The sequence below is a fragment of the Archocentrus centrarchus genome, chromosome 7, assembly GCF_007364275.1.
Source record: "Archocentrus centrarchus isolate MPI-CPG fArcCen1 chromosome 7, fArcCen1, whole genome shotgun sequence".
Taxonomy (NCBI): Eukaryota; Metazoa; Chordata; class Actinopteri; order Cichliformes; family Cichlidae; genus Archocentrus; species Archocentrus centrarchus.
Window position 1 is genome coordinate 34838488 of NC_044352.1, and position 27553 is coordinate 34866040.

At 42.3% G+C, this 27553-nt stretch overlaps 2 protein-coding genes across 5 annotated transcripts in view; one reads left to right on the forward strand and one right to left on the reverse strand.

The window, feature by feature from the left end:
* Positions 1-1039: 1039 nt before the first annotated feature.
* On the forward strand, positions 1040-4436 carry crebzf (CREB/ATF bZIP transcription factor). 2 transcript variants are annotated; one of them, XM_030733994.1, is made up of 5 exons: positions 1040-1233; positions 2076-2891; positions 3069-3144; positions 3518-3587; positions 4007-4436. In XM_030733994.1, exons 2-3 carry the CDS (start codon positions 2119-2121, stop codon positions 3076-3078), a joined length of 783 nt encoding a protein of 260 aa, XP_030589854.1. In that variant the 5' UTR covers positions 1040-1233; positions 2076-2118; the 3' UTR covers positions 3079-3144; positions 3518-3587; positions 4007-4436. The 2 variants fall into 2 exon arrangements, with proteins under 2 accessions (XP_030589854.1, XP_030589853.1); XM_030733993.1 differs by having other exon boundaries at positions 3518-4436.
* A 12259-nt stretch (positions 4437-16695) lies between these two features.
* Positions 16696-27553, reverse strand: part of atp2b3b (ATPase plasma membrane Ca2+ transporting 3b) — a 65870-nt gene continuing 55012 nt past the window's right edge. The window contains exons 23-26 of one of the 3 annotated variants that reach the window (XM_030734133.1): positions 26346-26453; positions 25890-26072; positions 24786-24899; positions 16696-17494 (exon numbers count right to left, since the gene is read on the reverse strand). In XM_030734133.1, coding sequence (XP_030589993.1) covers positions 16991-17494; positions 24786-24899; positions 25890-26072; positions 26346-26453 — 909 coding nt within the window. In that variant the 3' untranslated portion in view covers positions 16696-16990. Of the gene's footprint in view, positions 17495-24739; positions 24900-25889; positions 26073-26345; positions 26454-27553 lie in introns of all 3 variants that reach the window. The other 2 variants (XM_030734132.1, XM_030734131.1) reach the window with 2 other exon arrangements.

Sequence of the window (27553 nt, forward strand, 5' to 3'; positions counted from 1 at the left end):
ACTGTGTCAGAAAGCAACTGAACTTAGTCTGGATCAGGTCAACATCAGTCAAACACTGTAATTACCTACAAAAGCACCATGGATCCTTCACTTTATTGGAAAAGAACAATGATAAGGTTTTTATTTTAAACTTGCATACAGTACAGGCATACATTGATCAGTATTTTGATTATATTCAGATATATACAGATACAGATGCATCGAAGAACACAGCCAACCAAACAGGGATAGCATTCATTGTTCCAGAGTTTCATGTCACGGTAGGGAAAAAGATCATTGATGGGTTATCAGTGTGCACAGGAAAAATTCTCTCAATACTGTGCAGTGGATTGAAGATTTAAAACCATTAAGATCAGTAATATGTTTAGATTCAGATTCATCATTGGCCAGTTTGCAGCACAGTCAGAGTCAGAATGGTTGGTATGAATGGAGCTTATGGACACATTTTTAAGGATAAAAGCACATTATGCAGTTAGAGGAAATGAAATGACAAAGGAAGTCACAAAAAGTCTTTCATTTGATCTGGTTGTTACTTTCAGTAGGACAGAGATGGAGGGCATAATAAGGCAGTGAACTAAGGAAGGGTGGCAGAAGCTATGGGAGGAAGAAAGGAAAAGATGGTGGTTTTACAAAATCCAAAGAAAAACTGGAGAAATGAGAAGCACAGGAAGGAACAGGAGAGAGGAGACAGCCACATCACAACTCAGACTTGAACACACTGGTTTAAATAGCACATTGTTTATAATAGGAAGAAAGAGCAGGGAAACGTGACTGTGGTGGAGAAGATGAGACCATAGAAATATGAGGCTGAGAGGAGACAGTTGATCCACAACCTTAGTAACATGAAAATGAAACTGGACTTTATTGCTTTTTTTTTTTTCAAAAGAACTCGAGAAGTGCTATCATGGTATATTCCATTTTTCGAACAGACTAATTTGTTTGGTTGGATTTAAGGTTTTATTTGTTTTGGGGGGTTTTGGAGCCGCTTTTTAGTCCACACTCCATACCAGTTGGTGGCGGTAATGCGCCATTTTGTTGTTTGCTAATAAAATTTGAAGTGGGAGAGGTAGTCGCTGTTCGGCTGTGTGGGTTGGCGGTACGTTTTTGGACCGTTCTGTTGTGCTTTCTGTTTCAAACGGCAATCCGTTCAGAAACAACTCAGTAAGCTGCGTAGTTTATTGGACGGATATACTGGCAGCACTTCTTGTTTGGTTTTCTTCCCCAAACGGAACGGTAAGTAGGTGGCTGAGGAAGTGGGGGTAAAACATGCTGCGTCATTGTGAGTTAGCTCCTCATTGTTTTAGCGAGGTTAGCCACAGCTAAGAAAAGTGGGATGGTAAAATAAAACTGTTTATGTTTTAAAAGTTCAAATCATTAGACTGTATCACTTTAAGTAGATTTTAACTTTCTGTTCCAATGGGCCAGAACATTCATCACTAAAGCAAAGCAAACCATATTCAACTAAAATTAGCTTGACGCTAATGCGAGTGTGCTACAAGGACAACAAGGGCCCTGTCGGCATGCTAGTTAAAGGACTCTTAAAGCGCTCGTAATTTTATCACTGGAACTTTTAAGCTACAAAGTGTTGCCATAATGCGAAAATGTTGTGTTACATTGACTAAACCGCGTGCTGCTGTATATTGTAGAGTAATAGCTGTAGAATGCTAAAGCTAACGGGCCTAAACAGCTGGTCATTTACGTTCGTGTTACGTTAGCAAACCCACCTCAGCACCGGTGAGGAAAATGGATGCCTGCACCTTCCATGGCGTGATTCAGAAGTGACTTTAGGAACAATTTATTTATGAGCCATAAAAAGGAAATTACCGCCTATGTTTTCCGTATTTTTTCGACAGAAAATAAAAACAGTGTGCAGACAATTTTTTTCCCCTTAAAGAGTAATCATCACAAATTTATGTTGTTCTATACAGTTGTAGATTGTCCAAAGATCAAACTGAAAACTACTGGCTTCTTGCTATATTTGTAACATTTACTGTGGTATTTTTATGCAAGCAACACAAATGATTGCTCCAGGTCTTCAACATTTAATGGTATATTCTGTGTCTTTACATGTTCAGTCCCCAGTGGACAGTGTCCTTGCAGTCCAGTCATCAAACCACAATGATCACCAGAAGAAGAAGTCGCACTGGCACCAACACAGAGCTGCAGGCTCTGGAGGTTGAAACAGTAGATGTGGTGGAAAGTATGGCAGATCTTCCGGTTCCATGTGAGGGATTCCCAGCAGAAGATATGAATGCTACTGGAATAGAGCTAGATGACCTGTTTGAAGACTTAAAATGGACACTAGAAAGAGATGCTTCGTCCCCACCCTTCAGTATTGACTTGTCTGATCTTTGTGCATACGACGCCAAAGATGGAGACTCTGGGCTTGAAGCTTCAATGGCCTCATCTCCAGAGAGAATGTCCGCTGACTCCAAGAAGAGCAGGCAAAAGCAGTCAAGCAGTGTGAATAACAAAAATGCGATTGCTGCCAGATTAAATCGTCTGAGGAAGAAAGAATATGTCAGCAGCTTGGAGAAGAAAATTGGTGTCCTGTCAGTGGAAAACGGCATGCTCAAACAGGAAAACACTCAGCTGACCAAAAGAGTGGAGGAGTTGGAAGATGAAACCAGGTACTTGAGGGCTGTGCTGGCAAATGAGAGCATGTTAGCCCAGCTCTTGTCGAGGCTGAGCGGTGTGAATGGGATGAAATTATCTTCCTCGCTTTTCCAGGGGCCTGACTCAAATGAGCACGACTATGCCCTGCCCAGAAAATGTGCCAGAGTGGAGGAGAAACAAACATCTGGTGGCGTGTGTCTGCATGTGGACAAGAACCATGTCTCAGTGGAGTTCTGCACAAAGTGTGCAGAGAGTGCAAGCAAATCGCTCAAAATGTAGGCTCAAGTACTTCTCTCTGTTTTCAGAAATTGAGACTGAGCTTGAGGCTCTCAGTGTACTGAACTTGTTGAGGCTCGATGAACACTGTTGAAATAGTTAAGATTACCTAAGAACTGTGCATGTGGTTTTGTGTGATGGATTGAGTTCATGTTACTGCTAAATCTTGTTGACAGTTTCTTCTAGGTAATTGGTTGATCCACCATGCGGGATGAGTGGCTTTCAGAGCGCCTTTGCCTGCTTGACTCCCTGGTAAGGATCAGTAAAGAACAGACATTTTGTTGTTCACAGGGTACAGCATTCAGCAGCGACTTCAGGGTTTTTGTTTTTATACACTTTCTTTTTTTTGAGTTAATTTCTTTTCTTTAGGAAATTGTTGTTATGAAAAACAACTTGATCACAGTTAACATGCAGCTAAGAGTAAAATCACCTTAAGATGTTAAGATAAAGGTGGGGGTCCACAAAGAGTGGTCTTATATCATCTCTTGAATTGGAAACAATCATTTGTGAGAAGATAATTTTGTGTATATTAATTTTTTAAAAAGAATTAATCTCTTTGTGAACCTGCACCACTTTGCAAAAGGATACTTTCATTTAGCGCCACCTATTTTTCTTTATGCTAAAGTGGATTCTGCTGGTGGAAGGGGAAGAGGCTGGACAAGCTGCTGCCATCGTGGCCTGGTATATTTTTAAAGGTAGTATTGGTATCAAATGGTATTTGTGATCCTATTTCATCAATACTCCACAACATCTGTAGCTGCAGATCCTGTCAGCGTAGCTCCTGCAGCATTTTAGGGGCTGGCTACAGCTTCTCCGTTACTTGAAGCAATGCAGACAAAGGCTTTATAGGCTTTTCAGAATTATAAGTTGTATATATTGATGGAATGTACATTAAATATACTCAGAACAGTCTGCTGTAAGTAAGAAATTGCCAGTTTTTGTTCAATGTAACCAAATGTAAATGCTTACATAATTGAACACATTGTTTTAGGTAAATGGCCTTTGAGAAATGGACAAATAAATCCTATTTTCATTACATTTGACTTACAAATATCTGCTGTGTCTTGTTGTGTGCTGTTGATATTAATGCATCTCTTTTTCTCTCTCTAAACAGCAAGCTCTCTGCCGATAAACTGAACATTTGGGTCAAGTCTGGTAAAGGTTGTCAAAGCAAACGACCGAGATAATCATTTGAAAGCACAAAGCATGAGGGCCCACAGGGGTTCATCATCATGTCCATATTTTAGCCCATCTATTTCAAATCACATCCTTACCCTACACTCAAAATTAGAGGGGTTGTCGTGGGTCTGGGTCAGTCTACTTAAACTGTGCCAAGGACATCCCTGACAATATTTTTGCTACAGAGTATAGCTGCACTACTATGATTGCCTGTCTGTGACCTCACGTCAAGTGTCTGTGTAGATACTCTGGAGCAGGCAGGCTTTCTTAATTTGATCTTAACTCGTTAGTTCAGTTCATATGTTCAGCTGTCATGTCGCTCTTTCATGATGCTGCTTCAAATAAAAAGCTCTCAAATGGAAAAATAGTGGAAAGCTTTTATTTTGAACTGGAGTAGTTGTGAGAAATGCAATTCAGCTCATTGGAGGTGCACTGTGAAGAGAAATATCCAACCAGATTGGTACATAATACTCCTTCAACAGATTAATGTTATAAATGTAACCACCACAGTGGGCTGTTGGAAATGCTGTAGGCAGCACAGGCAGATTGTGGTTTGTGGCCAGAACACCAAATCTGCTTTAACTTCCTGTGCTGCAGTGGAAAAACACTGATCTCAGTGCTCATAGGTGTTAACAGTGTGGCTTAGCATGGCTCGCCAGCACGCCCAATCAGGTGCATACATAAAGTGCATGCACTGTGATACAGTTGATTATTTGAAAACTACTTAACTGTGTTTTCATCCATTCTTGAGTGAGCTTTTTCTGCCTTTTGTGGAGTCAATGAAAATCAGCCTCAGCTGTACATGTGAAACTGGAACCTGTTAGCATGAAAACTGTAAATATGTGCATGGCTACTGTGGCTGTGTCCAAAGGTTTAAAAAAAAAAAAATCCCCAAACTTTCATGTTCACTAATGTTTAACTTGTTAACTGGCCACATCCCATCCGCGGGATGTATGTAGAGTGTTTTATATGGCAGGCTAGACCCTCCCGTTTTGATTGACACTTTATTTGACCAATCATGTTAACCTGTTAAATGGCTGCACCTAAATCACCTGGAAAAAGCTACGTGATGCCCTCTGGTTATTATTGACTCTGGAAAACCCATTTCTTAACACGATTGGCCAGATCAAAATGCGTGTGTCTAGCCTGCCATATAACATGCACTACATGCGTCCCAGACGGGTTGTGGCCAGTTAACAGGCTAATCTGTACAGACACTGGAGTGTAAGATCTTCAGGGGTGGAGTAACTTAAGGGGCTTACCGTGACCAACATTTGATTTTTATAGTTTTACAAAACAGGCAAGTGATGATGTGATTACAGGTGGTGGCAAGTCGTGTATTTTGTCAGGATAAACCTAATTATTTTCTATTCTAAAGGCTTTTTAAACTTAAACAGTATAGCTGTATAACTAAGATCTGTATATTATTTTTAACCTTAATTTTTAAACCACTTGACTTAAAATGTGGATGTTGATTCAGGATGAAATATTACAAATATAAGTGAAGATTTTATTAGCAACATCCATCTCTGCAGGTGCACAATCCCAGTGCGTTTCATAGTTTGGCTATATTTTTATTTTCCCCCACTCATGGCAGAAGTGACTGTTTAACTCGTGACAAAGAGAAAACACATCTTAAACTAGAAGTAGATGGGCTAAATCCAGTTGATAGATAACCACCCATTCTGAGGTTAGAAGGTTCCATCATGTCATTTACTGAGAATTTATTCAGTAAAGTACGGCGTACCACGGGGGCAGTTGGCACTTTAATCTCATAGGAAGGTGTTTTACCAACCCTGTTAACATATCAAGAAATGTTAGAGGACCTATTTTGCTCATTTCCAGTTTCCTAATGTTTTTTTTTGGTCTCCAGTGGAACAGCTTGTATAATGCACAGTTCAAAATCATTCTTATACTATGCCTTGGTGTGCAGCCCCTTGGTTCATCCTCTGTATGAAATATAGACTATTAATAATTGACATAGGTGGCTGTGACTCAGGAGGTAGAGCAGGTCATCTACTGACCGGAAAGTTGATGGTTCGATCCCTGCCTGCTCCAGTCTGCAAGCTGAAGTATCCTTGGGCAAGATGCTGAACCCAGAGTGGCTACTGATGCATTCATCACAGTGAATATTGGTAGAAAGTGCTTGTATGAACGGGTGAATGAAGACATTCACTCTGAGTGCTTGTGTTGGCTAGAAAAGTGCCATATAAGAACCAGCCCATTCAGGTATCTATGTATTTATACAGTCACTGCTGTGTTTCTGTTGTGAATCCTCAAGCTGATCTTTCTAGCTTCCTGAAACCAGGCAGCACAGTGAGAAACACATGGCACACTCAGTGTGAGCTTCCAGGTTGAAAAATGGACATTTTCTGTTAAGACTTGAAACCACTGAGACCATAAACTCATCAGGAAAGTGTTGACTGAGGGTAAAAAATAGGGAGGTAAAGTATGTTTTCCCCACAACCTTTAACTAAAAGACCCCCTGCTGCCAGTAGAAATGATGCAGTTAAGGCACTTCAGCACTGCATGTTTCCGTCGTCCATCTCTTGTACAAGTACGTTAGAGACAAGCAGTTGTAGCTTCTGTCCCTTTAAACAGACTATTTTGCGATTGGCTGCCTCAAACAAAAGGTTCAAACAGCAGGTGGGAAAGGCTTCTGTGGATTTAGGCAGAGTTGTGTGCCTGAGATGACAAAATTGGGGTAGTGTTTAAATCCTGAATGTTTCTCTCACAGGGATTCACGTACATACACAGACCTCATTATCTGAAACTTTGGCCACATTGAATATGGAGCATCCACCACTGGCACTGTGTGTGTTTGCATATACATTAAAAAAACAGGAACACTTCAATCACACAATGAAACACTCCCAGGTCTGTACTGATATGTAGTTTGAAAGCAAAATGATGTAAGAACAGCTGGTGAAAACCAAGATCATCAACCCGTCAAGAGCCAAAAACAAAATTATTCATGTGTTCCTTAATGTTGGTGAGCAGTACTGCAGTGTTGTAGAAAAGTATTTGCAGCAAGTTTTTTTTTTTTTTTTTTTTTTTTTTGCATATTTGTCACAGATAGTCAAACAAATGCAGTTTTTCCTTGATTTCAGTTAAGGGACCAAAGCTATCCAACCCTGCCTGGGCCTGTGTGAAGAAGTAATTGCCCCCTAAACCTAGTAACGGGTTGTGCCACCCTTGGCTGCAAGAACTGCAATCAAGTATTTCCAGTAACTGGCACTGAGTTTTTCACATTGCTGTGGATGAATTTTGGCCCGTCCTTGTTTTAATTCAGCCCTAATGGAGGGGTTTCAGGCTTGGCTTAAAAACTGAGTAGTCCAGACTTTGATTAGGCCTCTCCACAAAATCCTTTGAGCCATTCAGAGGTGGGCTCGGTGGTGTGTTTCAGATCATTGTCCTGCTGCATAACCCAAGTGTGTTTGAGCTTCAGGGCACAAACTGATGACCGAAATCCTTCAGGATTTTTTGGTAGAGCAGATTTCATTTTTCCATCAATTACAGCAATTTGTCCAGGTCCTGAAGCAGCAGAGCAGCCCCAGACCATCACACTACTGCCATGTTTGGCTGTTTTCTATGATGTTATTTTTATGAAATGCTGTTAGTTTTGTACCAGATGTAACAGGACACAAACCTCCCAAAAGTTTTGGGGGCTGTCAAGATCTTCCTTAGCAAATGTGAGATGAACCTTTGTGTTCAGCAGTGGTTTTTGCCGTGGAACCCCGTATCCCCACCCCCATTGGTGCGATTTTTGTCAGTTTCCTTCTTATTGTTGTGACTCATGAACACTGACTAAATGAGGCCTGCAGGTCTTTAGATGTTCTGAGTTCTTGTGTGACCTGGATGAGCTGTCTATATGCAGTTAGTCATTTTGGTAGTCTGAATGACTCTTTGTTAATAAGCGCAAATCGAAGGGACTCGACTGGTTGTATTCTGGTTGGTTTGCTTGACAATCTAATTTTTACAACAACAAAAAATATCCTATTGACTAAAACAGATATTGACACAGTTGAACTTTGAGGACATAGTTTGCAGTTTAAAAGGTGATAAATCACAATATATGTATATATAATGGGGCGTCTTGAGAAAATAAGAGCAGAATATTTTCACATTAATGGCAGTGCAGGCACTTGGAATGGCTTATTAATATTCAGACTATTTGGTTTGCATATATGTGAGGATCATAACTAATATTTTTTAAAAATTAGAGCTATAGAAATAGTTTTTTTTTATCTGCCTGTTGGTGGTGGTGTAGTTCATTTCTGAGTACACAAACGAGACTGCTTTTGTCCATTTGTGTTTATTGGTTCTAGTTCCCTGCAAAACAGAACAAAACACTTAAAGATAAAGTTAACATTTTTTCTTTCATCTTTCTGTAGTTGTGATTGGCTGTAATCAATAATTTATTGACCATCTGTCACCTGGGGCCTATTCCAGGAAGCAGGTTCAACAAACTCTGAGTTTCCCGTTGCAGAACAGCTGATCAGAGTTTGTTCAATCAACTATGAGTATGATCACCCTGATTTAGCGCGTGCGTGAGTAAGGAAAGAAAGCCATCATCAATGGAGCGCTGATACCAGGATTCACCATGGCAACGGGGATAAATAAAGGGCGGAGCCTCCATTTTAATCCGATGGATGGAGGATCGCACGTGTCAGTGTGGAGCATGACCCACTCTGTCATCATAGACAGAATAAAGGTTTATCAAATATATCATTTATTTTTAATACCTGCTGTCATCATTTACACAACTTGAACCTCCATCAGATGAAGCTGAATCCTAATTTCACATTTGATTTATAAAATCTAATTATTCAGCCTGACAGACAAACTGCAGAGACAGAAAGTGATGATAAAAATGTGGAGAAACAGCTCAGACTGAGTTTACTCACTGACCTGTGTGTTAGAGGCTGAGACAGCAGCAGACCCCGGGCCGAGCTGACCTCAGGTCAGTTTATTTAATAAAAAACTGTTTCTACTGCAGTTTATGACTTCATGACCATTTAATTGTTTAAATAATCATACAGTAAAAATGGAATCTATTGATGGAATAGCAACCTCGCTTTATTCATTCTTTTAATGGAGAATTCAGGTGGACTCGGACACGGTTTGCTGATGATTTTCAGTGGAAAATATATCGCGATACATACTCTGAATTACAGACACAACTTTCAAAATGTTGATTTAAGTCACTTTAAATCCATTTAGTTCTTTTTCAAGTCTTTTCAGCATCATCTTCATTCAAACATTCACATCTTTTGATCCGGACGTTTTTCCATCCACAGTGTGTTCTGTGTCAGCAGCTTCATCCAGATCAGTGTGATGTAACAGTGATGCTGCAGTAACTACAGTAAATGTTTCAGAGGAACTGACTGACAGTCTGACAGCTGCAGCTGCCTCATTATAAATCCGTGACATCATCGCTGTCTCTGTCCTTACAGCCTGTTGACGAGTGAACGACTGTAAAAGCTTCATGTTACAAAAATAACAAACTAATGTCTAACTGGGATTTCAGCGCTTGTAGAAACATAAACGTCTGCAGATGAATTCGCTCCTCTGATCGCTTTGCAGGAGGAAATGAATGGGAGTGTCAGACAGGTGGTTCAGGTGCAGCAGGAGGGGCGGAGTCAGAGAGACACTCAGAGATTATTGGCTAAAACCTGCCAGGTTAGGTCAGTGTGTTACCCCGGTAAGTGACTCAGAGTTGGAGTTAGCTCTTTCTGGAACTGAAAACCCGAGTTTCCCTCATTTTAGGGTTAACAAACTCGGAGTTATTAGCAAAACCTGCTTTCTAAAATAGGCCCCTGATGTCAGAGCCAAACCAATGACAAACGCTCTTCTAGTTCAAGTAGGATTTGAGTGACTCTCAGTGAATGGGAAGTTTTAACTCTGTGTCTGGTAAACGGTGTTACGACCATGACTATTTGAAATGCACAAAGTCTACTTGTTGTCATCACCCAGACCACAATTTCAGAAACTTAAGCAAATAAAAAAGAACATTTTTACATCAGTTTTATCAGAACTGTACATTAGAGAATAAGCAACAGTCATATACCAATAAGTCAGTAACAGACACTATTCAATCTGTCATCATTTTTTAAATTCAATGTCAATTCAGTGTATTTATATAGCACCGAATCACAACAGTTGTCTCAAGGTGCTTTATATTGTGAGGTGAAGGCCCTGCAATCATAAGGACTCTGTAACTGCAAATTAACTGCAGCAGAAACTCGGAGCAAAGCCAGCAAGTGCACCACATGTGACAACCTCTAAAAAGTCACCATTTGCATTTCTATATAACGTAGAACAGCTAGCACTTCCAGGGTAGAGTAGGAAAATGAATGATGCTACATATTGGACATAGCCAGTTAAAATGTCTATATGAAAGACAATCACAGTAATGAGTATACACTTTTTAAAATTAAAGTCAGCAAAGTTCTTTGCAGAGATTTAAGCTCCTGTGATTCTGTAAAAAAAAAAAAAATACAGCTTCATCCAGCTAATAACCCTTCTGCACTGACCAAAAGGACTGCAGAACAGCAAATCCTTTAACATGCGACTGCCTGCTTACAACCAAGGTCCCTTTAAAGGCTGAGTGTGGTCTCCTAAGTGCCACTGAGGAGATTTGATGCAGTTGCTGTGACACTGCTCCTCACAAACCGTAAGGTCAGAAGCTCCGTCACCTGTACACTGTTAATACTTTGCTTTCAGCTTGTAACTTTTATGTACCAATTACTTAAAGCCGGGAACACTGAAATAAAGAAACCCAAAGAGAACCTGCGAACGATCGCTGAGGTCAAAGAAACGCTCGACACTTCTGAAACTGTGGAAGAGATGATGCAGAGTGGATCGAACCAGAGCAATGTGAGAAGCTGGTGACGTCCTGCAGGTGTGCAAAAATCATTAAAAGAGCCACAGACAGCTTTAATCTTCAATAATTTCATGTGTGAACATGTATTCTGCTGCTAATTTTGATCTCTACACCTTCCAGAATAGAAAGTCTTAACGGACTTTTATTTTTGTGAAGTGAAACAGTTCAGGCCCACAACTCATACTCCTTTTTAGCAATAAAGGTTACCAACATGAGCAAAAAAATAAAATCAAGTGTTTATTAGTCACTGATCTCTATATGACTTTATAGACCCCCATTACAGCATACATCCTTTTTGACTCTAATGGGACCATAATTTACAAAATCAACATCATGCTGTATTCAGTATGATCTCAAATTAGTGACAGAGACCATAAAGTTACTAAGTGTTACTGAAGTCGCAGACAAGAAAAGTTCATTTTCCAGTTCTATAAAAACATGTCTTTTTGCAACCAGAGGGATATCTGCACTCAGTGACATCACACAGAGCCAAGCGTAGAAAAACCTGTCTGAAACAGAGCATTTAGAGCAGTCTGAAACCTGGAATTACTTGTACATATGCCAGCCTCCTTAAGTTTAATGTCTGCATCCACCACTGTAACAGGATGTATGACAGAAAATAAGAAAAAAAGCATAACAAACCCACTTTAATGTTACCCTCTCCACCTGTTTGACATCATCAAAGCTTTAATGGAGAAAGTTATCTGAACCTGTGCTCCAGGTGTCGCTGTCACCCACAAACAAACCCACACAGGTGTAAATACTCCACATTCGTCAGCATTTACCTTTGAGGCTCCCGATCAGGCGTCACTTGTTCAGAGGTTTCAGATGGAAGGGCACTCTCACATTATCGTGAACAAACAACACAGGACCACACATACTTTGTCAAAGTTATTATTGTAGAATACTTTGATGTATTTTTTCTTTCATACAGACAAAAGGTGTTGGACTTAATTCCCATTAAATTCTCTTAGATTTCCATACAGACTTAGTCTACAGTATACAGGTGTGTTCTTTCTCATATATAGATATTTATTTGCTTAAATAACAGGCAGGTAACTCTTTAATATATTCAATAGTCTTTATATTTTTTTTTCTTTTTTTGGTCTTTTTTAATTTCAGCACAGTTAAGGCTGCATTTTCTGTCTGCAGAACAGCACTGCTTTGTGCAAGAAGGGGGACCATTCCACACATAATATTTACAACAGTATGTATAATGAATAATGTAAAAACCTTCATTTCTTCCTGTGGTTACATGGCAGTAATACTGGTGGCAGATCTAAAAGAGCAGCCTAAACAGCACATGGATGCACTGCACTTCTGCGGTCTCTAGCTCTGCATCGCCTCCTGGGTCTCCAATCTCTCTGGGTCCCCACTTTGTCCAGTCCTTCAGATTATAATGAGGTACGTCTGTATCTCCGTTTCTCTATTTACAGAGTGGTGTCTCTGGTCTTAAGAGACTGTAAGCATCTATGCACCTCTGCACACTTCAGGGGCTGTTCACTGGACAGAAAACACAGCCCTCAGAATATGCTCAGGAGAATGTGCAACTGTCTTTCCATCAGTGGGAGCACCGGTGGAGAAAATCAAGAATAATAATCATAATAATAATATAATACAAGCGCTTCCGTTTTGTTGTTCCTCTCTTTACAAAAAGCAATAGGAATAAAAGAAAGAAACATCCAAAAAAAAAAAAAAGTGTAACAGGAACATAGTACCTGTAAATCAAAGATGCACATGTGCACATTTGGGCGATCTGTACAGTAGTGGTGCAGTTGTACAATTTATAATTTTGATAAATAATTTTGATAAATATATTCTTTTTCACATTGTGTTTTGTGAATCTGGCTCACAACATCATGATGTAACATGGCTGGACAGATGGACAGAGATGGCTGAACAATCAAATTTACACCACTGAAGATTATCGCCCTGTAGTCTGCTGTGTGTGTGTGTGTGTGTGTGTGTGTGTGTGTGTTTTCATATACGGTAGAAAGCACTGATGTAGCTGTGCTTAGACTGGTGCTGAAATAGAAGAGACTTGAACAGGATGTGCGTGTGTGTGTGTGTGTGTGTGTGTGTGTGTGTGTGTGTGTGTGTGTGTGTGTGTGTGTGTGTGTGACAGAAAGAGAGAGAGGAAGAGAGCAGATGTGGAGAGATCATAGCACACAGAAGTGACAGTAGCCTAAATGATTTACCAACACATAAAGAGTGACATTAATGATACCAAATGCATGCTTCAAAACAGATAGACCAATACAGTGTCACCGCCTGCCCCGCCCAGCTCAGGTGGTGACGATGATGATGAGCATTCAAGAAGACAAGAGTTCTGTACAGGTGAGGGTGTTCCCAGAGAGCCCTGCGCGCATCCTCAAACAGAAATAGCAGGACAGACGTGTTCTCTCGCTCTGGATTGAATCCTACGGCTGGGTGCAGGTGTCGACATGGCAGTCTTTTGCATATCGTCTGCCCATGCCTTAGTCTGGCGGTGGGACAAGTCAACTGGGGGGAGGTGGAGGGGCAGGGGCAGGGGAAGGGAAAGGAGAGGGGAGGGGTAGCGGGAGTTTGCATTGCTTTGAGGTGTCACACTCTGAGGCAACATGAAGTCAGCGGCCCACCCACACCTAGTGCAACATGGGATACAGGAGGGCGCTCTCACACCCGCTCTGGAATGTGATATTTGGAATGCATGTTCCATGGAATGTCAAGGTGGAGGTGACGTCACGAGCTCTGCACCCGTCGTCACTATGGTGGCGATCAGATTTTTTTTTCTTTTGTTGTTTTCAGTGTGCTCATGCAGTGTTCATGGCCTTTATGTTGGCAGCTGAGACATAACGTGTCTTAAAGCATCAGTGGCAAACTGGCCGACTGGCTTTGGTGCAGGGAGTTGAGATGAAGGCATGGGTTCAGCAGGCAGTTAGCTTAGTTTAATTAGCTTAGGATAAAGACTGGAAACAGTTCAAGCTAACAGGTTAGATGCTTGTTTAATACCGAACTGTGCTGAGTGTGACCCACACAACGTCCTGCACACAACCCTTTATAAAACCACAACTTCTCCTTCTTTGTTTGAAACGTTTATATCAGTGGCTCTCAAAAACGCAAATTGAGGGAGCCTACATTAACTTCAGTGTCACACAGGAAACCTGCTTCACATGAAAACATCTGCAGGGGTTTGAAAAGTCTAATCAGATGGTGGTTTACGTGGGTAATTGTAATTTTTATGCTGGTTTAGAGTCCCCACAAGCTGTTCCATTTCTTGACACTGAAGTCAGTTTGTCTCCATCTGCACTGCATCACACCACGACATGATGTGTAGATGAATGAACGCACGTACAGTAACGCAGGTGTCGGCCACGCTTCGAAGACTCGATTTAGGGTTACGACCTGGAAAGCACTTGGTTGGCACTCGTCTTTGTTACCCGAGGCTTTGGCGTTGAAGTAGCACACGCACACATTCCTGTGTATCCTGGATGTTTGTTGAAAAGTAAAGTAAATGTTATAAATTCCACGCCCTATAACGTTTTATATGATGGGGTACCACAGCAGCACACCTTCAGAAAGGCCTGGCTGTGTTGAAAAAAAATACTGTACTGTAAAATTATCTAGATTAGTATTACCAAGAAAAATTACCACCTGTTTCATGGGCCTGCTATCCAGAGTCTGACTGATAAGCAGTAGGGGACGTATTAAGCCCTCAATTCTTTATTGTATCTTGTTTTAATAGTAAAATGCATTTAATAAATGAGACTGGGACCTGCATAAGCAGCAGATAATTAATTAGCTAATTAAACATAAACACAGTTAAAGTGTATGCCAAGACTTATGGGACCATTATGAGACTATGAGCTGCCTGTGTAGTGTAGCAGCAGTAGTGCTCCTGCAGCACAGTCCACCGTCACTGCAATGCTGCTTTTACCTTGTAGCAGTCTGATGTCTCCTGACCAAGCCAAGAGAAGACATTTTAACCTGTACTGTTTTTTAAAGATCAGGGACCCACCGATGTATCCAGCCAATATCTGTATCGAACAATTTCAGCCTTCGCTCGATGCTATTGGCATGTCTGCAAATAGGATGGCATTTACCGATATTTAGCTGCTGTTTCACATTTGGGCCTGACTGTATTTTCAGACAGTGTGATGTTTAAAGAGGTTTTTTGTTTCCTTGAAACAAAAAAAGGATTAAATAACAAAAACAAAAGCAACAAAACAGCATCTGCTGCTGCGTCATAAAGATGCCTCATAAAGACTTTAAACATGAGATGTAATGTGGTAATTAGAGCGCTTTACAGGTGCCTCTGAGAGTCAGGCTAGCTTTTCATGCTAAACTAAGCTAACCAGCTGAAACACCTAGCCTTATATGTTTCCTTAAAGGTATCCCAATCAATGATCTGTACATAGTAATGATGGGGAAAGGACAGGGACATGACACATACGCTCTCCTTGGTCGTGCTTGATAGCTACAAGTGAACACTGACATCAGATGCGAGCGACTGGTTGAGACACTGACAGGTTAAAATGGCACAATCCCTTTGTCTGCGCAGAGGGCACTGGTTACATGACGGAGAAGACCTGACAACATATGAGCAGGAGGGACTTCCAACCGAGTGCACATTAAGTCTTAAAGGGCCTTCGCCTGTGCATTGCGTGTTTGATGGCATTTAAAGGGTTAATGCTTCACAAGCACTCAGCTTTTTTTCCAAAAAGAAAAAAGCTGACACACACACACATATGTGCACACAAATTCGCATACGGGATGAGACAAAGTGAACAAAGGAGGAACAGCAAGAGGGAAGACGATGCAACGTGGAACAGGAATGAGGGGACTGCAAGGGGACATCAGCCACGGGGTTCCCCAAGGTGACAGCTGCAGATATTCCCCGGGGGGGCATGGCAGGAGGCTGGAAATGAAGTTTACACTGTACATAGACATGTATACATCCAAATTAACATTACATCTCACACACTGTTCATCTCAGAGCAATATTCCAGATAACAGGTCATGTGGACTAATGGGGCAGCATTCAGGAGAAAGTGCTGTGATGAACAAGTTCTGTGTTGTTACTTCCCAAACATTCATATCCATCTATCTACTGTCAGCTAGATAGACATGAACGCCCCCATCCTTTAGATGTTGTTGCAGCCATTCTATTTACTATTAAGTTTAAATGAACAGCATCTTTGTTTGTAATTTGTTTTTGTTACGCTTTTGTGATTTTTTTTCAGAAGAAGAGACAAGACAATACACAAACACACACGGAGAGAGAAAGAGGAATGAAAGAAAAAGTCTAAAAGCGTCAGAGAAGAAATAAAGTGACATATAAGAAAGAAATGAATGAGCACCATCATGTTGAGAAATAAATGAGTGGGAAATGGAAATGACTGAAGTTTAGTTAAAGCTTTAACAAAGCGTTTCACTTATATTGTAAGCAAAGTAGTGACTCTGAAGTGGCTGCAGTCTACCCAGAATAATGGTGGCGGTGGTAAGTGGATGGCAACAACACTAATGATGAACACCAATAGAAACGGAGTGAGTCAGCCCCCATAGCCGCTTGCCCCTGTACTGCTGAAGCGTTAAGGGATGTGTGTTCTGGAGGTCTATCACCCCCCCCCCCTCCCTACTCGAACCCTGCCAGAGCAGACCTGCATGTGTGTGTGACAAGAGCATGCATGAACTCAGTGTGAGGCTGGACAGGGTGAGTGGCGTTCCACAAGGAGGGGGCGACAGACTGGGGTGGGTGGCTTTGTGGATGAAGGAGGGGAAGAACTGGGGTGAAGGTGGGGAGTCAGACTGCGAGGGCTGGAGTAAGGGCAAAGGGAGGGAAAGTGGCAAATTGTTCTCAGGGAGTTGCGAGCAGAAGTCTCCGCCACTGTCCACTCCCTCCTGCGCCTCCCTCGTCCTTCGCTCTCTCCTGTGAGCTTACTGAAAGGGCAATTGGATGAAAATGTCATGTGTGTGTCCTCAGCCCTCTCTCGCTCTCACCCTAACCTCCATCCCCCTCTTCCCATCCCCTTCCCAAACCCATATTCAGTTCAGTTATAAGGAGGTCTCCACACAGTAGAGATGGGCCGGGTGAGGGGCGGAGGGTTTCACTGGCCTGTCCCTGCCATGATGGTTATGGTGGTGGTGATGGTGACGGCGGGGGCTCCGGTTATAGGTGATAACTGCGTTGGTGCTATTTCTGTTGCTGTGGGTGACCATTGAATCAATGCTGCTGCTGCTGCTGTTGTTGTTGTTGTTTCGGTTGCATGGGGTCACCGGGAGGCTGTACTGGCGGTAGGGACGGGTGGGACGGGTGCGTGCCGGGGGTTGCGGCTGGGTGGGAGGGGGAGGCGGCTTGCGGAGGGCCGGGTGCAGGTGCTGGTATCTGCTGAGCTCTGATTCGTCGTCCACGTCGGTGTCGTCGATCAGTGGGATGTTGTGGATGAGGTCATTGATGAGGAACTCTGGGTGGACCATGAAGTTGTGGATGGAGTTGCGGGATTCCGGTTTCTCCCGGCCCTCGTACAGCGAACTACGGAATGCTTTCACCACTCGCATCTGCCCAGAGGAAAGAAGATGAGGGAGAGATCAACAAGAAAGATAGAGGTGAAAGTCAGAAAAAAGAAAAGAAAAGGGAGACATGGGAATCCCAAAGACAGACAGATTTGTGTCCTCCAGCAGACGAACAGAGTGACAGAGACAGACGGACACTCAGGGCCAGGTGGCTGCAGTTAAGATGGATGCAATGTAACCTCTAATGGTCAGTTTATTTTTAATAGAGATCTTTGACTAAGAGCTGCTCTGGAAGCTGAAAATATTACTGGCTGGATAACAGTAGGGCAAAGGCAAAGCATCTTTTAGAGGACAAGTAACAGAATTATTTTTAAAATCAGGAAATATCCTTTTTGGATTTTTGGACTTAAGCCCTGTCCACACTGTGGCTGGTGCTCTTAAGACTATTATCAATCTTATGCCTGTGGGTTAAAGATGAAGATTAGCACTAGCAGATAGTTAGAGCTTGCTCGTAGGGCTTAAGCTGTTAGTCTTTATACTATGGCTAGCACTCAGCATGAAAGCAAGTAGGAAAACAGTTTTAAATGCCAAAGAATTAATATAATGCATCCTTCTTGCTATAAAGATGATGAGATAGAAGCACAAATTGAGCTAATTATTTGATCGGTCTGTGAGGTAGTTAGCAAATAGTCATGAATAGGAAAACTTAGACAAATGCATAAATAAATAGATTCATAACATTGTTTAGAAAGCAAATCTTGGCGAGTATTAACGAGGACGTGTTACGCCTTTATCTGTCATACTGTTACAGTGGTGGATAAACTCAAAGGGAGAACAATGAATGTGTAAATAATCCCTATTAGTTAAAAGCTCAGGCTTTAGACTTTTCTAAATTCAGGGTTTTTTTCTATACCTGGATCTATATGATGTCACTGAGAGCGGCTGTGAGCACAGACGTCTCTTCTACCTGTTGTTCAGGCCTGTTGTTTTTGTATGGAAGCCAATCAAAAGAAGGCTGGCTTAAAGTGAGGTGTTAGAGGAAGAGCTTTTTTCACGGAGGAGATGAACTGAGGGGCTGGATAATGGTCCACTATAAGATAGCAGAATAGGTCCTCTATATATCCATACATTAAAAATGGGTGCATTTCATTAAACTGAGATGTATCACCATGTTATATAATAAGTAGCTAAGTCCTTTGTGTTGCCTGCATATGCCATAAGTTCTGCACAGAAACAGACTTTTCAGATGGTACAACAGTAAAAATATGGTGTTGGAAATAAGCACAATAGCTGAAGTGCATCAACATCTGAACCACTATTTTAGCTGCTGTCTGGTGATTGTCCATCTGACGATACGTAAAGCCCTTCTCACACTTTGCAATTATACTGGTGTAACCTTGGTAATATAAATTAATTCAATGTCAGCTCAGCATCCACCTGATCCCGTGTGTCTCAAAAACACACAAAAGTGAAAAAAAAAATTGTTTTAAAATGAGTTGGCTGATGACATGTTTCTGTCAGTTCTCACACATCAGTCAGACCTTATTAGACAAAAACATTCAGTAGCCACCATCACAAAGACCACAGAAGCTGCAGACCCTTTCCACCATACACACTTGGCATTTGTGTGTGTGTGTGTGTCTGTGTGTGTGTGTATGTGTGTGTGTTGGGCTGGTGATACAGTATGCGTGGGAAAAACACTCATACCTCAGCACACAGGATCACAGGCATGCACACACAGATGAGGGTGTTTGTTAGGCACAAATGGAGAAAGAAGCAGGAATGGTGAGCATGTTAGTTCAATGTACAATAAAAGAAGAATTTTGTAAGAACCTATAGCAGTGACCAAACATATATACACACGCATACACACATAAACAACACACGCATGCAGCAGCAGAGTGAACCAGGGCTGAGATATCTCAGCAGTGTGCAGTTTGGAGGTTGATGTCTGCATGCATTGGACAACTGTCAGTCATAGGGGCTGTTTGCTGTTTGTTAAAGAGAGCTGCTTCATAAACACATCGACAGCCAAACTGTGAGTGATTCAGTCAGCGCCTCTACGCGTGTGCTCATGCACATGTGCAACGTGTTCTACGGCCATGCAGCAGTGAGAGACAGGAGAGCGGAGCGACTAAAATGATGAGGATGCTGATGGTGAAGTCGCTGCGGGATATAAAAAAACAAATCTTGCAAAACAGAAAAGTGACATCATGAAGAATCAGCAGGTTAGAACAGTATGTGATTAGCTGGATTAGAAACAAAAGGTGACTGGTTCAAAGGCAAGAGTGAAGCTTGGGCGTCAGCCCTGTCACACAAAGAGAGACAGCCAGGTCATGCTGAATCAGATCTTTGTCACTTACACTCTCTTTCTGTCACACACACACACACACACACACACACACACACACACACACACACACACACACACACACACACACACACACACACCACACACAGTGAGTTTTATGAGTGTACTTCAAGGTGCATTCAAGGTGGTGTATGCGTGCATAAACACATTCCTTTGCCATGGCAGTTGGTCCATGCACCCTTCTCCAAAGCCCAAACAGAGGAAAAGAAGCAGCATGAGCTCAAAAGAAAGAAAGACAGTTTAATGCAAATATACTGACAGGCAGAGGCAGACAGAGCCCTATACAGAGACAGTTTGGCCGAATGAGATCAACAGAGAAAAAGCTTTATGTCCACTGCAACACCCACTGGAGTCCCAAATGTGATTATGAGAGATGGATGGTCAGGCAGCTGAATGCAGATCAGTGCTGCAGTTGGCCAAACTAGGAGGAGTCTCTATATATGACTCTGGCTCATATGATAGACTGAGAGACATACAGACATACAGACAGACGGTCAAGCAGTAGGTTCAGTGCTTATCTGTTTTTCCAAAGAGCATGTCAGACAGCAGAAAAACACCTCATGCAGCCTGAGAAGGTTTCAGAATGGTACTTTCCCACTTCGTCAGTGCTCGGTTCGTTTTCATTTTGTCTCCATGGCAAGAGTAAACTTTCGAGTATATAACGCCCACAGTGTGACCAGCGAGGCCTGGAGGTCAGGGCACTGCTGTGTTACTTATTCCTCGCACCCATTTCCTTTCTCTCTCTCTCTCCCCCTTTCTCCCTGTCGGCTCTTTCAGCAGTGCTTGATGGAAAAACGGTGATGGTTAAAGTACGAGGAGGAGAAAGGGCGCTGGAAGACAGAGAGGCAAAACAACTGCTGCGCAAAACAACTGCTGATGAGAAGAGAATGCAACATAAATACAGGGAGAAGCTGTGAGGTAGATGACTGGTTAATGGCTCCCATTTCCCTCTGTGAGGCCCATCTGATGGAGCACCCAACCCTGTATACGATGAGCAGTAATCCATAGCAACGCCTTGCCCCATTCAGAGCATTTTTTTCCTCACATCTCCTGCTCGCATCCCATTACAGGAGTGAAATCTGAGAGTGGAGGCTGATTATTTATTTCAAAATGCTTTTAGTAAATAATCGAGAGGTTGAGACTGGATTAGAGTCAGCTGAACATCGTATTACCCTTTTTTCCTGACCAACATAAACTTAGAGGTGAATCTCTTTATTGTACTTGTAGGTGGATTCAACTAACTCAGAACCTGAAATGAAAAGGAACTGGATCCATAGATCACTTCTAAAGATCCAGAGGGATCTCTAAAGTCCAACACACCTCAGGTGAATGAGAGCATGAAAAAGGGACTTTCAGCATTTTTATATCTCCACTTTTTATTGGTGACACTTCCTTCAAATTTGCCCGGGCTGTCTTCTTACTCAGTTCATTATACATTTGGCTGTAAAAGTCAGGGAGATGATTGTGTCAGAACCTAGGCACATCATAGCAGGGCACAACTTCGCTAACGGTGGCTAACTGTGGACGAGCGGCAGTGCAGGCAGAGAGGTCGGTCTGTATGGGTAACACGTGGGCATTCTTGGGGCTTCTCATATCATACCTATCACAGGAAAGTAGTCTAAGGTTAAGACTAGTGCTATTCTATATTTGTGGTACAGTGACCAAATCCAGGAAAAAGATCAGAAACAACAGGACGCCTATAACTACAAACAGGGCCAGTCCATTAATGCCCACTGCATCACGTCATAAACCTACGAGCCCTGACATAGACGAGGAGAACGCTGTAGAAAAGAAAAGCCGGGATTTGGTTGCTAAAAATAGTTTCACTGTCAAAGGATTAATTTAGACCCCTAGGAAGGTGTTATAAAGCCAGTTCTAGTGATGTGTTATTAAGCTACTAAGCTGCTAATACACAGCTAAGAAATATGCAAAAATAATGTTACTCGCTGACACAAAGACTAATACAAAGTCAAAAGATGAGTGTGGAGTATGTGGGGGACCTAAATGCACAGTTTCCCTGGCATTAATATTAGCTGACAGCAGTAATATCTATAACCAAAGAACATCTGAATATTCCCAACATTCACACTGTCTGGAATTCTGATTTCATGGGGCACTCACAAAATAATCCAAAATGAATGCAGTTGTAACCCATTGAAGGGACTGAGACAACAGACCTAGTCCAATTTTCTGATTATTTTACAGTTTAAATCCGTTTCTGTAAATATTACTCAGTTTATGGCATGTACCATTTTGATTTCAGGCATGAAGTAAACAGCAGCAGCCTGCCATAAATCCTTAACAGCGGACTCAGCATACGTTAGCACAATGGTAGTATTTTACAAGCTTGGCCCACGTAAGAAAAGCTAAAGGAAACTTTATTTTGGTTCAGACATATAATCAATACTGTGTTTGCAAAAAACTGAAATCATAATAACATTTATACAGTGGGATCAAAGGAAGTCAAATGGCTCACATAGATTAGCTGTGGTGCAGGAATAAAGAGCCACACTCCTGTAGTTATATTACAGTATCTGTTAGTAGTATACATTAATTGTTAGTTCTGGTCTTTTCTACACATTTTTAAAATATCATCTGACCTATCCTATAAGCAAAATCATTTCTGGTAGGTTTAGGGTTGCATAACTGTGTGATTTATATTTTTTGTGTAAACCAAGCTGGAGCAGTTGAGAACAACAGGAGGTTTCATTTGACCACTGGAGGCCTCCAGACAACACGAAGTGATTCAGAGAAGACAACCTGGGTCACATCAGGCTCAAAGTTTCTGCTTGCTCCTTCATATTCCCCCCCTTGTTCCACTTGTTTGTCCAAATCCATTTTGTTTCACATCAGGGGCTCAGCCTCTACAGGATGACTGCAAAATGCAAGAAGTATGTGTCACACTACTGTTAACTAACAGATTTGGACATAACAAGCTCTTCGAATTAAGGTAGAAGAATAGAAAAAGCAAGCAATGAGCTGGCAGACCTGAACCCTCGCTCCATACTTGGACTGTACATCCCTCTTTCCACTCCTCTACAGCCAATGTCGCACCAAACTACATACATGTCCCACATTCAGTGTCGATATAATAAATTTTTTAACATGTTATATTGTAAAGTACTGGAGTGAAGGATGTGTTTCCAAAGTATTTAAACAAAGCCCAGGTTCCTCCTACTGTCTGCGCAGGGTGATCATGACAATGAGGTGTCAGCGGTGTCGACCTGGGCCTCTCTGTATCTACACCTGCATGTGATGGAGCATGGTGGGGAGGAAGTCAGCGTGGAATGGAAGGAGGGAAGGATGGACAGAAGGGAGCAAGAAAGGTAAAGAGAAGCAACTGAGAAGACGGATGAAGGCAATCAAATGAAGAGACAGCACAAACACACGCATGCATGCACACACTCACACAGACAGGCACGCAAGCACAGGTGCACACACCCACACACCAACAGAGAACACACACAAGTCAAACTGCAGCTCTCAGATATGTCAGCAGAGGACACCCATGTTCAAACAGACTTTCACACAGACACGCGCAGAACTGACATACAAAAAAATCAAGAGAAAAGATGGAGGGGTGGTTGCTATTCTAGTAAGAAAATGGGAGGATGATAAAAAAGGGATGAGGTAAAGGACAAAGTAAGGTCCAAGAAAACAGAGAAAAACAAATAAAAATGAAGAGAAATCCACTAAAGAAATCTTATCAGTATGCTACGCCCGTATTTAGATCTGATAAAATCTAAATACCACTACAAAAGAACAACTCTACTTAGAAAGAACAATTAGAAAACATTTCACACATTATTTCTGCAAACAGGGAACCTGTAATATCTCATAAATAAAGAAGAGAGAGAAGAGAGCGCGATGAAGAGAGAGAGGGGGGAAAACAGAGTGGACAGAGAGAGAAATCAGGACTTTTTGGAGACATCGGGGGGCCGAACTTGTGACGTTGGAGCTGGAAATACTGTTACAGAAATAACCAGTTGACAACAATTGCAGCACCGAACAAAAGTGAGAGGAGCAGAAGAAGGAAAGAAAAAGAGAAAAAGGAAGAGGGAAGAGTTTCTTTTTGTTTTTTTAAACTGTAGTCTTGAAGACAGCAGTGTGTTATAGGGCTTTTATACTCGAAGGTTTACAGTTTAGAGAATTGCAGAAGCCATATGGAAGCCTTTTGGTAATGATAATGAATTCTACAGCAGTGAAATATAATTGTAGCATTTTCCAAAGAATGTACAGAGTCAGAAACTATTACAGAAGTACTACAGTGTGTTGTTTTTCAGAGAATACAATTGACACCTTTCCATTAGAGATGTTTAGAACAGAGGCCAACCACAGTAACTACGCTTGACCTCATTCACAGACAAGAAATCAGACATTGTGCAGGAGGAGCTGTTATCTGCTCTCTGAGCTTTAGGATGCATCCTTAGCTTCCAAGAATAATACCTAACAAACTTCGTTTTCTCTTTAAACCTGAGCCACTTTTTCTTTATAACAATGTTGCATGTTTTCTGTCAGGGCACATCAGACAGAGAGAGGACAGTCAGCTGCCTCCTGCACCGACAAACGACAAAAACAAGTCTCTGGCCGGGGACCAGGACTGGATTGGGACCAGACCAGAACCACACAGCCGTGTCAGGACTGGGTGCTGTTTGAAAGGGAGAATAAGAGCAAAGAACAGAGGACACATTGCACACAACACGAGCAGCGAGCGAGCCGGAGGGGACACAACCATAGAGGGTCAAAATACTGCAGTCCACGTGCCGTGCAGCATGTGTGGCTCTGTGTGGGTGGGTGCGTGTGTGGGTGGGTGGGTGTAAGTGTGTCTGTGTCTCAGAATGGGTGTGTGCAAGTGAGTGAGTGTGTGCAGGTATGCGTGAGTGCTTCTGTATGTGTGTACATGCGTTCGGCGGACTCACTCCCAGGGGCTGGGCTGGTATTGGCTGTTGCAGTGGAGAGAGCTACGTGAGAGGGGGTAGAGATAGTGTTTACGTCGTGGAGCTGACTGAGCACAGAGGAGCGCCGTCTCACTGCTCCCTGAAACGAACCGCTTCGCTTGAACGTGCTCACTACCTCCATCTGCAGGACAGAGATACAAACAGCAGCATTCAGTGAGGACAGGAAAGTCCGGCCTGAGTGTGTGTGTGTGTGTGTGTGTGTCTTTCGCCCCTTTAAAAGATTCTCCTGTCACAGAGGAAATGATAGCAAACGCTCTGTGATTTCAGTGTATCATAACTGATTTATGAATATTACTAACAAAGTCGGTGTCTGTTTTGGCTGTCTACACACTCAGACCAAACCCTCTTAATGGAAAACTGACCACTTTATGCAAAGACAGGCACTTAAGCAGAGAGTCTGGCCTGGCTCTCTCTTAGGAGACTGCTGTGGTTTTCCTGTCTTTCCGTTCTCACACAAAGTGGTGCAAGAATCAATCAAAGTAATCAAGAAAGTCAGTGGCCTGTCTACTTGCATAAGCTTGCACACAACATGTAAACACTCGCTCTCGCACACACAAACATAGACACAAATACAGTCACAGCCTTTATTTCCTCTCATGTTTATGAGCGGCTAAAGTACCACTCTCAAGTTAGAGAAGGCCATTTTGTGAGTGTTTGAGTGGCACAGAAACATTAGCTGTGTTGGAGAGAGAGAAAAACAAAAACTTGAGTCATTATGTTTGGCACAATTCAGAAGAACAGAAGAGAAAAGATGAGAGAGACGGACTTTTGAAGAGTAAGAACGATCTAAAAGTGTAACTCTCAAAGAAGAGTCAAGTATGTAGCGCTTCTTTCTTTCCAAAAGTCTCTTTAGTTAGCGTGTGAAGGCCATGATACTGGCAGTTTATTCAGGCAATCACCACCCCCTTATTTATGTGGATTTTATCATGAAACACTTGATTAAATCAGAGAAACTCTTTATGTGCACAGCAATGTTGTTTTAAAGATTCCCCATATATCTGCAATTTACCTTGAACAAACTGCTTGTGTGTCATGACCAAGTGAAGCTTCTGGCTGAGATGTCCAGATATCAGTTTGTGAGCCTGTGGGTTAAGCTCTGGTTCAACAGTACCTGGGTCTGGATACGGTTGAGGCCTCTGAACCAGAGGATCTGTCCACGGCGCAGCTCTCTTTCTGCACAGTCAATCTCCTCCTCATCCTCTGCCAGCTCCTCCCCTTCCTCCTCCCCAGGCTCTAGCCCCAGCCCTGCCTCCTTCAGGCATGGCAGTCGCTCTGCTGGCACTGTAGCAATCACCTGGAAACCAGGTTTGTAACAATGTTATTTGACCAGGACTAGCTGGAGTGGCTTAACACTGAGCAGCGTGTGCACTTTTCCAACTTCATTTCACGTGCAGTGTTTTGGATGAAACCAGATTATTTCACCGGCCAGTTTTAGAACAGAATAGCTCTGAAGTGATCTCTAAGTCAGTGTGAATATGTTTCCTTAGCCTCACCTTGGAGGAAACCAGGCCTGCCAGCCTACACGTGCTCAGTGTGGTTTGACTCACCAGGCTGAAGAGCTGCTTACCTGCCCCCAGAGCAGCTCTCCAACTCCCACAAACAGACACCAAAGCCACTGCTCGATGTTGAGAGGAGCACAGCTGAAGGGCTTCCCTCCAAACTGCACAATCACGATCTGCAGCAGAAACACAGAGAGGGACGTCATCACACATACAAAGGAGAAACCAGTGCTGCACCATCCAGCTCTGCTCTACCCATCACTAACTCTTGTGCTTCTGAGCACGTGATGCATGTTTTACCTTCATAGGGCAGAGCTCTCACACTGCCCAATCCATTATCCCAACAAAAAGGGGAATCCTAAAGGCTTACAACTATACCAGCCTGAGCATCTTATCATAACTAAGCTGGGTCAGGCTTTGGTTAGCACACGGACATGAGACGACCTTAGAATACCTTGGTATTGTGAGCTTTGGGCTTGCTGTGGATTGGGAGACAGAGTGGGTCGTGTAACAATTAGAAGGTTAGTGGTTTGTTGGTTCCTCAAGTCTGCATGCAAAAGTATGCCCTGATACATCCATTTGGTGTGTGAGTGTAAATGTTAGATAAAAGTGCTGCATGAATCTATGGGTGAATGAGGCTTTGAGTACTCAGAGTAGAAAAGTGCTATATAAGTACCAATCCATTTACCAAAGTCCCTCCTTTACAAAAAAAAGTCCCTCCTTTTTGGGTTTTTTTTAGGGGGGGGGGGGGGGGGGGGGCAGAGGAGGTAGAGCAGGTCACCTACCAATCGGAAGGTTGGCGGCTCGATTCCTGGCTACTTCAGTCTGCGTGCCAAAGCATCCTTGGGCAAGATACGGAACCCCAAGTTGCTCTCCGATGCAAGAGAGCGGTATGTTGTGAGTGTGTATGAAAGTTAGACAGTAAAAGCACTTAGCTTAGTTTCATATGGAAGTGCTTGTATAAATGGGTGAATGCAAATGTGTTGTATAAGCACTCTGAGTGCTCAGGTAGAGTAGAAAAGCAGTATGTAAGAACTAGTCCATTAACCATTGTTATCTTTTAGTTTTTCCTCTTTAAATTAAAAGTCAGTATTTACACTAGTGATTACTGCATCATTATTGTAGCCACAGATGACCATATAACAAATAGTTTGACATTTTAGAAAATATGCTTGTGTGCTTTCTTGCTGAATATAAATGAGAAGACTGAATCCATTCTCATTATTTGCCTGTTAACTATAACATTTCATGCTGTTTCTCATTGGGCACATTAATT